Genomic DNA, 12,112 nt, shown 5'->3' on the forward strand with positions numbered 1-12,112 from the left:
GCAGCTAAACGTACCACATAGTATACTCTAAACTTGCTGTGGGGCAACAGTGCAACACTTATACTTGATCATACCACAGTCACACAAATTCATCAAAAGCAGCAGATCCACATGCTCTGATCAATAGCTCTAATGGACCAGAGAGCTACAGATCCACATGCTCAAACGATGCCTTGGCTTTCCAGCTATAGTATTTTTTTTTATTTGAATCCTAAAAAGTCTCTCAGACAGTTTTGGACATATGAGGCTTCCACCCGATAGAGGCGATATGGTGATCATTGATGCATTTATGGTGCTTCATGTGTATGTTTCATAGTTCTAACCATTCTAACCAACACAACACCATCCCCTCTCCTCAACAAGCTTGTAGTTCTAACATCAAACGGCTGAAGAAAGACAACTTTCTGAAGTGCTCATCAATTCCTATGGAAAAGGATTTGGCCTCAATTTAACACTTAAAGCTGCCCTATGTAACATTCCTATTCTACCCAGGTCTCCTGCCCAAGTGCAGATATTTAAATGTTTTATCTTTTTACAACTGAGCTAATAAATAGAGCCTGCCTGCTTGCTCTGGGGAGAAATTGAATTTTCACCTCTCAATGGAAGAGCAGGGAGACAAAAACCTACAGTACCAAATCATAGATTCAACAAAATAAAATAAAAAGTTAGGCCTATACATACCGTAATACCACTTTAAGACACATATTTTGGCCCCAAGAAACGTAATCCACTAAGCCCAGCAGGGTTGAAATATTACATTATTATTATCCTTAGGCCTACTGTTGCACTTTGCAGGAGAACAGTTCAACATCTATGAAGGGAAGCTGTTTTGAAGCACTGTTTTGAAGCACTGTTTTCAAGCGTAAATCTTACTCTGAGGGTGTACAAATGTAACCAAATGCAAATGTAACACCAATCTATGAAGTTACAGAATGCTCATGTCATTTGAATGTGACATATTATTCAAGTTCCACATGATGACAGCTTGCAAGCAATTGAAATTGATTATGGTAAGGCATCTTATCTCATGTAAATGTGTGTGTACTGTAGTGTACGTGCAATTGTCAGTGTATAAAAAGACAAAATCAATGTAGGTTTTCAGTGCCTGGGACTCTGGGTGGAAAATGGCAAAGAGACAGCTGCACCTGATGTGTTATGTTGTGTTTGGCACCTTGCATAGTAAGGTGTAAGAGTTATGAATATACATGTTGTGTTTGGCACCCCGCACACATTCAGTATATGTAGCATGTTATGTACAAATAATAATACTGTGTTGTGAAATAGCACCTTGCAATCTCGTAATGAACTATATCTGCTGACAACAACTTCAGTTATACTGTAGTGTGTGTGTGTGTGTGTGTGTGTGTGTGTGTGTGTGTGTGTGTGTAACACACTCACCCCAGGGTGCTGATGAATCCATTGACAGAGCCCTCGGCGTACAGTGACACGATGTCTCCAATGTGGAGAAAGCTGGACGCGGAATCTGACATGTTGGTGGTGTACGTGTTGTTTATCTGTGGCGCGTTTGTTCGGTAAACAATTACGTCAAAACGTCCGTTCTCCTCCTCCTCCTCCTACTCCTCCAGTGAAGACGTGCTGCAGGACCCCTCCAGCAGGTCGAGTCGAGACCCCTCAATCCTCTGATGTTTACACTTTCCTCTTCAAGAGAAGTGTGTGAAACTTCTAAGTCGCGTCGCTCTCCTTGTTAACATCTCCATTAAGAAAAAGCACACTCACTCACTCACTCACTCTCTCTCTCTCTCTCTCTCTCTCTCTCACACACACACACACCCGCTCCACTGAGTCCACCCACACACGCACGCAGGCACGCACGCGCCCACACACCTTTACTCTCACTTGTCTCGACTACTTTCCTTTTAAGTCGGCGACGCGCAAAACTTGTCAAAACGACTGAGAGGAACTTGCGCTGCAGTTTGTGTTGAAGTGACAGACAGGTCCATGCTGTCTGTCTGTGTTTCTGTGTTTCTGTCTGTCTCTCTCTCTCTCTCTCTCTCTCTCTCTCTCTCTCTCTCTCCCCACCTGAACGCTGGAGGAACTGAACCAACCAGGAAGTGAGCCGCGCGCGAGTCGATAAGGCTGTCAGTCAAGCTTGAAGAAACTCCCACAGGATACACGTGTGTGTGTGTGTGTGTGAGTGTGAGTGTGAGTGTGAGTGTGAGTGTGAGTGTGAGTGTGAGTGTGAGTGTGAGTGTGAGTGTGAGTGTGAGTGTGAGTGTGTGTGTGTGTGTGTGTGTGTGTGTGTGTGTGTGTGTGTGTGTGTGTGTGTGTGTGTGTGTGTGTGTGTGTGTGTGTGTGTGTGTGTGTGTGTGTGTGTGTGTGTGTGTGTGTGTGTGCGTGCGTGCGTGTGTGTGTGTGTGTGTGTGTGTGTGTGTGTGTGTGTGTGTGTGTGTGTGTGTTGGGGAGTGATTGAGAAAGAGGGAAGAGAGAAGGGAGGGAGGGAATAGAACAAGAGAGGAGGTTAAAATGGACCAGGACAGCACCTATCATTCTGTATGACGGTGACCACTCTAGACATTAATCCAATATGCTCATGAAGAGCAACTTCACAAGTTTGAGATCAGAGAAAGAAAGTGAAACCGTAATAAACAAATGACAGGGTAAATGTTAGGGATGCCAACCAACCATGAGCCATCCCTTGAAATAGGGGATTGTCCCTTATTTGGAAGCTAAAACGTTGTGCCCCTTATTGAGCTGATAATTCAAATTCAATTCAATTTTTGAGTGCCAAATCACAAGTTGTCTCAAGACACTTTACAGAGGCCCGACAGTGTCCCACTTCAATGACAAACATCTTACAGCAAGTTCAAGCAGCCGAGGCTATAACCCAGGCACTAAAACCCTACACTTAGAACACTTTGTCATTTATCTACAACAACTCTTTGTCAAAAATAGCCAAGTTTGTATCAGACACAGTGTGTGATACAAAAACTGTACATACCGTAAGTGAGATTGTATTTTTTACTCCCATAGCCTATTTGAAATTCAGATAATTTACAATTCTAGTAAACGGTCACATTATAGGCTAAATAGAGGGCACTAAAAAACAAAACAGTGGCTGCATTCATCAGTAATTTCTCTAATGCTTGTAAGCTCACATGCTTTATACTTGCACTGCTGTGTACAGTACATACTACAGTAAGTATAGCTATAGTTTTGCCTTTCTTTCACAGATGTACAGACTACAGAGTAGTCAATAGAATGCTTGATGTATACTATAGGCTCTATGCAGTTCACTGTGCATTATATTCCACAGGGAATTAAGAGTGTAGGATGATTGGAAGGAAGGCACAGCCTGGTGTTAGCTGATCTATAAAGTCTTCAGGAAGGGGGTGTCATGGCCTCCATTGTGAAAGGAGTGCATTAGGGAAGTATAGTGTCATAACGTGGGGAGGTTGAAGAGCAGACGTGCCGTTAGCTCTGGTCCATAGCCTTCTACTGCTTCAGTATAAGGCTGTGGACCAGTTAGCTCTGGTCCATAGCCTTCTACTGCTTCAGTATAAGGCTATGGACCCTAGCGTGCCGTGGCATTCTGGGTCAATTGAAGGGGGTCCAGTGAGCATGCTGGAAGACCAGCGAGGACGACAATAATCAAGGTGTAGATCGGCTATATTTTTTCACAATATGTTGCCTCTTTCTTATATTAATTGACAATTTTGGCCAATGTTTGACCAGTTTGTTGATCATTTTTGATGCATTAATGGTCTTTTTTTTCATTTCATTTCATTTATTTTCTTTTCTTTTTTAGGTATTACATTTTTTAATTGTCACTGTCATCTGGGGTGCCCCAAAAATAAATCATGTGGGGGTCCCGACCCACAGGTTGAGAACCACTGCTCTAGTTAGACAGGTACAAGGACACTGTTCCTTTAAGAGTCTTAAAGTATAGCTGTCTTCCACCCAGCACAGTGAGCTGGTATTAGGTGTATAGCTGTCTTCCACCCAGCACAGTGAGCTGGTATTAGGTGTATAGCTGTCTTCCACCCAGCACAGTGAGCTGGTATTAGGTGTATAGCTGTCTTCCACCCAGCAAAGTGAGCTGGTATTAGGTGTATAGCTGTCTTCCACCCAGCACAGTGAGCTGGTATTAGGTGTATAGCTGTCTTCCACCCAGCAAAGTGAGCTGGTATTAGGTGTATAGCTGTCTTCCACCCAGCAAAGTGAGCTGGTAGGTGAATCCGGCTGTCCACGTTGCAACATGTGACTGTCTGTGACTGTGGAGCGGGCCGGCTTGAATCCTGATGACCGTTTGGGATCAAATGGGTTATTCTGTGAAAGATGATGAAGTGGCATAAATATTGACGGTGCAACCGGTCTCCTGAGCCGGGGCCCAGACGCTGTGGGGTCCCATGAAGGAACCGGTCTGCTGCGCCGGGGCCCAGACGCTGTGGGGTCCCATGAAGGAAGAAGAAGAAGGAGAACCAATTTCCTCTGCCAAAAAACTGTGTGCGTCCTCGGGCTAAAGCGGCCTCTCCTCTCCTCTCCTCCCCGCCCGGTCTGGCAGTGAGTTTAGCCTAAAGTGTTATTTAGCACCAACAAGCCTATCGCCATGATGTTAACGCACTGGAGAGTTGGAGACATTGGAGAGAGATACGGTATGGTTAGAAACAAGTCATTCAAAGAGTATAGGGAGATGATTGAAATCGGACGACAAATTTGCTACAGCCACATCAAGCGTCGGTGCACAGGTGTACAGAAACATGTCATCTAGGGTGACTAGATCCAAAGTGTTCATTTGAGGGACAGAAGTTTCACTTGTGTGGGACGAGAAAGCAACTTATTACTTAAAACCTTTGATTCTAACATGTAAACAAAATGAAATAAGAAGGTTGCCTCTTATATCCAGGAAAGTTATGCAAATTCTGGCATATATTCATATAATGCTCAGATTATAGGAGCCCAAATTTGGAGCTCTGGCTCATGGACTTACGACTTATTTTGGTATTGCCATTAACACCTGAATGCAGCCTGACTGCTGACTAGTAATGTAAACCAACTGGCCAGATGTACGGAGAACCGGGTTGACTGGAAGCGATGATGGAGGGCACGCCTGAGGATGTCCTATAGAGAATATACTATACAGTATGTGTGTGTGTGTGTGTGTGTGTGTGTGTGTGTGTGTGTGTGTGTGTGTGTGTGTGTGTGTGTGTGTGTGTGTGTGCGCGTGTGCGTGCGCATGTGCATGTGTGGGTGTGTGTGTTTGTGGAGTCATGCTGATCAGCTTCCTGTGTGTTGGAGTGTTGGTGGCTGTTAAGCTATTTAAAGAAACAGCACTACTGTCTGTGTGAGTGCGTGCATGCGTATCTAGAAACATTATTTACTCTGTAACTATACTCAACAGGTAGAGATGACAAACATTAAAAGATTCATGGCAGAAGATACTATTATTATATTCTGTCTATCTTTCTCTCTCTCTCCCTCTCTCTTGCACGCACGCTCGCGCAATTCAATTCAATTCAATTCAATTCAATTCAATCAAAACAATTTCTGAACTTACAAATTCATAAGAATGTCGCGCTTGCTGTCAGAAATGGTTGTACATCCACAAAGGAAATTTGAGCTAAACTTTTGAAACAAATGGCAATAAATATTTCAATGCACTTGGTAAACAACTTTCAGGACAAATAGCACACTTTTCATTTTCTTAAAGGTATTAAAGTTTGTATGTAGGCCTACAGTATTTCTTTCTCTCTATTTGTCTCTCTTATACTCTCTCTCTCTCTTATGAACTACTAGAGGTCTGTTCTCATTTCGACCAAAAGTAGCAGTTTGTCTGTCTCATTTTATCTCTCTCCCACTCTCTCTTCCTGTCTCTGTCTGCCTGCCTGCCTGCATGCCTGCCTGCCTGCCTGCCTGCCTGCCTGCCTGTCTGTCTGTTGCACTGTACAATGTAGCTTGCCAAAAGGCCACGGTGGGTGTACACAAACACACACACACACACACACACACACACACACACACACACACACACACAGAGAGAGAGAGAGAGAGAGAGAGAGAGAGCATGGCATTTGGAACAATCCCTCCTCAGCTACACAGCTACTGTATGTCTATGATATGGTTTATCTGATGGAACATTGTTCAACTCCAGAGGTCAAACATAATACAGGGCAGGTTGCACTGGGCCGTTCCCAGTTATATTTAACAAGCATCCTGTGTCCTTAACAGTTCTACTACATGTGTGACGTTTGTAACACTTGTGGTCAAGGAGTTCAGCGAGGATTCATCCTCACTATAAATGCGCCACGTCTCTCTCTGTGTGTCTGCGTGCGTGCGTGCATGCGTGTGTGTGTGTGTGTGTACGGTTGTAATACACGTAACTCGAGAACCGTTTGCCCCACCGTCTTCTAATTCGACACACGCGTTCCACACCCCCGCAGGGAGTGCAGTGCCCGGTATCGAGTCGGTCGGACCCACGGTTCTCCGGAAACCACCACAAAAGGCTCTGCTCAGGCTCTGCCAGTGGGCCTAATCAGCCTAAAATCCCCTCATCACCTGTGCAATTTCCAGGCTCTGCCTCAGCCAATTGATTGCCATGGCAACCCCACACCTGACAAATGATGATACTTAACCAGTCCACTTTTCAAGTTTGTCCTCTTCAGACACAGGCAGATACAACAGAGATCTCCATCTCCATGTGGGACACAGACAGACAGTTAAAACGGGTGCTATGACAAGTTGACAACGGGTATTATTAAGGTTCCAAAGTTGCATCGTTCTCAAGTAGGCCGGGGGCCGACGGGCATGTACAAGTCTAGTTGTTTAAATGTGGAGAGGTCTTCCGCTTTAATAGACTACATACATGTAGCATATATGCATTAAGATTAACAATTGTGGTTCCTTAACAATTCCCTATAGGCCTTAACGGTTCCCTTTAACTATTCCTATAGGGGTTCCAAACAAGAGAAAATTCGAAAAATAAGTAAAATAAGAAAAAAACCAGTTAAAAACACATCAGCTAGGGAATGCTAATCTGAACAGGTGGGTTTTCAGTGCGGTTTTGAAGGTGGGGAGTGAGGGGGCATCTCGGATGTGTTTGGGGAGGGCATTCCAGAGGGTAGGGGCGGCCACGGAGAAGGCCCTGTCGCCCCACAGAGGGTAGGGGCGGCCACGGAGAAGGCCCTGTCGCCCCAGGTTTTGAGCCTGATCTTCTTGGGGATCACAAGCGATCAACAGGTTTTTGCGGTGGTGCCATGGCATAGACTAGAGGATGCTGTTGCAGTAGTCCAGTCAGGATGAGATGAAGGCATGCATGAGGGTTTCGGCATGAGGGTGTCAGGGAGGGGCGGAGACGGGCAATGTTTTTGAGGTGAAAGAATGCTGTTTTAGTGATGTGGTTTACGTGGGGGAGGAATGAGAGGGTATAGGGTCGACACCCAGGTTTGCGGATGCGATTATGTAGCACACGTGACGTGAAGTCAACATACCAGCTCTGACAATGTAATAAAACTGGTTCCGGAAACGGTTCCAAAAATGTGTTGGAACCTATTCCAGTTCCTCAACGTTGGATCCCAACCCTAATTAGGAGGCATGGCTTGCTCATATGGTGGCCACTGTCTATAATCATTTAGTTGAAAGAAATCCAAATTCCCCCCTCTCCTTTCCATGCCATACCCGAAGGCAGCATTCAGGTGAATTGCTTTTTTCAGAACTCTTCTGAAATAATTAACTGGTCAGCTCCCAGTAGAACCGTAGAAGACTGTGGTTGTACTGGTCAGCTCCCAGTACAACAGCAGAAGACTGTGGTTGTACTGGTCAGCTCCCAGTACAACAGCAGAAGACTGTGGTTGTACTGGTCAGCTCCCAGTACAACAGTAGAAGACTGTGGTTGTACTGGTCAGCTCCCAGTACAACAGCAGATAGTACAACAGCAGAAGACTGTGGTTGTACTGGTCAGCTCCCAGTGCAACAGTAAAAGACTGTGGTGGTACTGGTCAGCTCCCAGTGCAACAGTAAAAGACTGTGGTTGTACTGGTCAGCTCCCAGTACAACAGCATAAGACTGTGGTGGTACTGGTCAGCTCCCAGTACAACAGCAGAAGACTGTGGCTGTTGGTTAACATTTTAAGATGAAATGAAGAAAGAAAAAGTCACAAAATATCTTACAAAACAACTAACAACTAAATGCAACTTATAAACATTTTAAATAGATAGACTAGTTAACTGTCTGTATCTACACACTCTTCGTGCGTGCATGCGTGCGTGCATGCATGCGTGAGTGCGTGCATGCGTGAGTGCGTGCGTGCGGTGACCGTGGTGAGAACTTTTAGAAAGCGTTTCTGTGGTCTCCAAGGTGATATGGAGAAAGGGTCAATAGCACGTGGGTTTGTGAGTTCCGCTGCGTGAACAGAACCATGTGTGTGTGTGTGTGTGTGTGTGTGTGTGTGTGTGTGTGTGTGTGTGTGCGTATGCGTGTGCGTGTGCAGTGACATTGATAGAGTGCTCTGTGTTGCAGTGAATTCTACTCACTGTTGTTCGTTTACACTGAGGAGACAAAGTGACGTCCTGTAACTGGAATAGATAAAAGAAACACATGTTCTCTGTTGAGTATTTGTCTTAATATCTAGCCAGTGCTTACAGTATTTTAATCAATACAAAAATATTTTATAACAACATAATAATAATAATAACTTTATTTATATAGCACCTTTCTAGGCATGAGCCACAAACTGCTGCACAGGAATAATAATAAAATAAAATAAAATAATAACAAGAAAATTCACAATAGAAAAATAAGTGACATGATCTAATCATATAACAGACACGAAGGACTTGATTTTTGAAATGTTTCTATAAGTTGGGAAAAAAACAGGTTTGAACCTATAGGTTCTTTGCAGTGGATTTTACATTTATGGAGAGGTTGGCAAAAGATTGTCTTTTAAAATTTGGGTGGATTCTGGAGGGCATGAACATGAACCCTGGCAGCCCTAGTCAGGGGCAAAAATAGTATATAAACATTAAAATATAAACAATAATTGCTCTGGACTTTTTTGCTTATAAATAAGGACAGGGTTCAAGTTTATAATTAACATTTGTGAATTGTGATAGAGATTTAAAAAGAATTACCAACATGAATATCATCAACAACAGGCTATTGTAGAGAGTTTGGCTTTGCAACAACGAGAGCATAACACATTCAATCGCTATAAGCTATAACCTGGCACATGAGGTATAGCTTGTTGCCCTTTTTCTTGAGCTAAAGCTTGACTCCGATAGTCCGAACCTCATCCGAGATGTTTCCCCCCTCCTTCCCCAGGCATCCCAGCCTGATTTGATCCTATCAGAGGCAGTGGTCCTTAAACAGGAGACAGTAAAGGACATATAAGTCCCTTCGCTTGCACAAGAGCATAAGATGGATTAAATTCCTGATTTAGGAGGGCTAAACTAACTAAATATGGCCTATATACATAGTGTGTCTCTCTCGTTAAACATTTAAACAAAGTATACAAATATGTTCCGTATATGTAGTGCGTGTGTGTGTGTGCTCCCTCTGCCCTGACACAGTTCTATCTAGTTAGAAGTTAGAAGTTAGGTGGCAGGTTGCCACTGTCTGGTTCAGCGGTTAAAGGATTGACAGATTTAGAAACAGAGAGAGAGACAGACAGGCGGCAGAGAGAGAGAGAGAGAGAGAGAGAGAGAGAGAGAGAGAGAGAGAGAGAGAAGAGACTGAGAGAACTTCAGAGAAAGGGAAAGAGAAAGAGGGGGAAAGAGAGAGAGAGGACAAGAAAGAGACAGAGAGAGAGAGAAAGAGGAAGAGAGAGAGAGAAAGAGAGAGAGTCAGAGAGCGTTCTAATTTGAGAAATGTTAAAAAGGAGATATTTTCCATCCACGGCTCAGAAAAACATCCATCCTTCTGCAGAGGCAGAACACTGTAAGGAGGATAGGATAGCAGAGCAGATCAACACCTTCCAGTTTCACACTTCATCTCCCTCTGAGAAAACACACCACACGTTTAGCTCTGATAGAAGAGGAGGAAGGAATAGACTAGAGCATACATGGTTTTTACAATTGACATCAGCCATAAAAGGTGTGTGTGTGTGTGTGTGTGTGTGTGTGTGTACTGTATGTATGTGCAGGGTACCTAACGCACACACAAGGCGCAATTGTGTGTGCTGACACGCATGCACGCACGCGCACACACACACACACACACACACACACACACACACACACACACACACACACACACACATACATCAGTGAACTGTACTGACCCTTCTGTCTCTGCTCAGACAGATAACCTTATATAGAGAGAAGCAGAAGTCGTTCATCATCGCTTCACTTCCCCTAAAACAGCACACAGACATCATACCTGTACAGCCCCCCAACTACCATACAACCCGCAATAAGAAGAGTATAGTAATAATTACAAGACAATAAGAACAATACGTATAAAACTAAGATACAGTAGCTCAAGTTGCACTTAAACCTATAGTTGACTGGGGACGATACTATTTTCTTTTACACCAAATCTCTTCAACTGCTTTGATGCGTTAAGAGCATGTTTGTTGATTGGCTTTTTTCACCAAATGTTTTCAAATGGTTTCGCAAAATAGGGATGGCATTTTGTCCTGTTATCTGTATGGTAGAGTATGTTAATGCAATATCACTTACACAATAGAGGTGGTTAAACACTGGACGTGTTTTTCGGAAAACCGACAGGCGCTCTGTGTGTGCACGGACCTTAAGAGGTTGTATTTTGTCTCCCTGCATAAAGACATTTAGATCGTGTCAAAGGTCATGTCTCACCTCGACACAGGATCTGACATGAATGTTGATGACCTGATGGTCAAGATTCAATGTATCCCCTGAGCAAGCAGGCAGGCTCTATATTAGCTCAATGATAAGAATCTCAGTACAGTTTTTCATGTATGATCGAGGTGACAGTAGACCCCTTGGTGTGGTTGTTAAGTGCAATGATGTCTGTCTGTCTGATTGATTGATTGATTGATTGATTGATTGATTTAAGTATTTATCAGTTTACAGAATTACAGTATACATTTCAAGCACAACTCAATACAAAAACTGTTAACTGTGAGTGGACGACACCGGCATAAAGCATCACACTTGTTTACAAGAGGGTCCACCGTTTTCAATTCATCATACCCGATTTAATGGAATTTCTATCTCTCTCGTACCCCAATTTATATTGTAAAACCACTGTTAATTTAACTCTGAGAGTGTACAAATGGAACCAAAATGGTTCCATTTGTACACTCTCTGAGTTACAGACACATAAGGGTCCATTTGTTTCCTAACTATCTCTAGCTAGGTACCCACTGGAACTCCCTGGCTGAAGTACCCCTAGGGGTCCCCGGACCCCACTTTGGGAACCCATGCGCTAGGTCAATGAAGACCAGGGCATACACCATACAGTACCAGGGCATACACCATATACAGTACCAGGGTATACACCATTATTTAACCAGGGTACTGTGGTACACCATATCTAACCGGTGCAAGAATGTGGCAGTGGCATCATTGGCATGCAGATCACCATAATCCAATAACAGAAGGAATGCAGCTCTCGACCGTTTTATTTTTTATTTATTTTACTTGGCGACAAAGGAAAAGCGGTAATTATTTCTAAAATAAAATCCTATAAGGCTTTACAAAGTCTTCAATATATGACTGACATTCCACTGTGACAATGCCATCGATTAAAAGACCTAAATAAATAGTTGTACTGGGAGTTAATGTATATCTTCTTCCTGAAATTGGAGAACAACCACGGTCTTGTTTTTGTGGCATTCGGGCAGTGCACAAGTTTCAAGCCAAGCTGTGGTAATTCCACCACATTAACCCATTCTGACCTGAGATCAGATTCTAAAAATGTCAGTCGTTCTTCGATTTTTCAAAAATAGCAGACCTACAAGCTCGTAGCGCGCCACTCGGTGGCGCGCTATGAGCTTGTAGATCTGCTATTTTTAAATAGCTAAAGCATAACGTGATGCTAACACCAAAATGGGTTCCCGCGCAAAATAGGTTAAAAGCACTCTGCAGATGCTCTAGAGACTGGCGCCAAGAGTGCCACCAAAATAAACAGTATCAGCTAATATACATAAAAATGGAAATATGCATTTAGTCCAAAAATA

The 12,112-nt window shown here is 43.5% G+C and overlaps 1 protein-coding gene across 4 annotated transcripts in view; it reads right to left on the reverse strand.

The window, feature by feature from the left end:
* Positions 1-1,876, reverse strand: part of itpr3 (inositol 1,4,5-trisphosphate receptor, type 3) — a 127,997-nt gene extending 126,121 nt beyond the window's left edge. For all 4 annotated transcript variants that reach the window (XR_013964058.1, XR_013964059.1, XR_013964060.1 and 1 more), the window contains exon 1: positions 1,399-1,876. Coding sequence is in view for 1 of the 4 variants with exons in the window: in XM_080763696.1 (XP_080619822.1) it covers positions 1,399-1,490 (92 nt within the window). In the remaining 3 variants the exon portion in view is untranslated. The remainder of the gene's footprint in view (positions 1-1,398) is intronic.
* Positions 1,877-12,112: the final 10,236 nt, after the last annotated feature.

Source organism: Protomyctophum bolini (assembly GCF_963924005.1).
Source record: "Protomyctophum bolini genome assembly, chromosome: 5".
Taxonomy (NCBI): Eukaryota; Metazoa; Chordata; class Actinopteri; order Myctophiformes; family Myctophidae; genus Protomyctophum; species Protomyctophum bolini.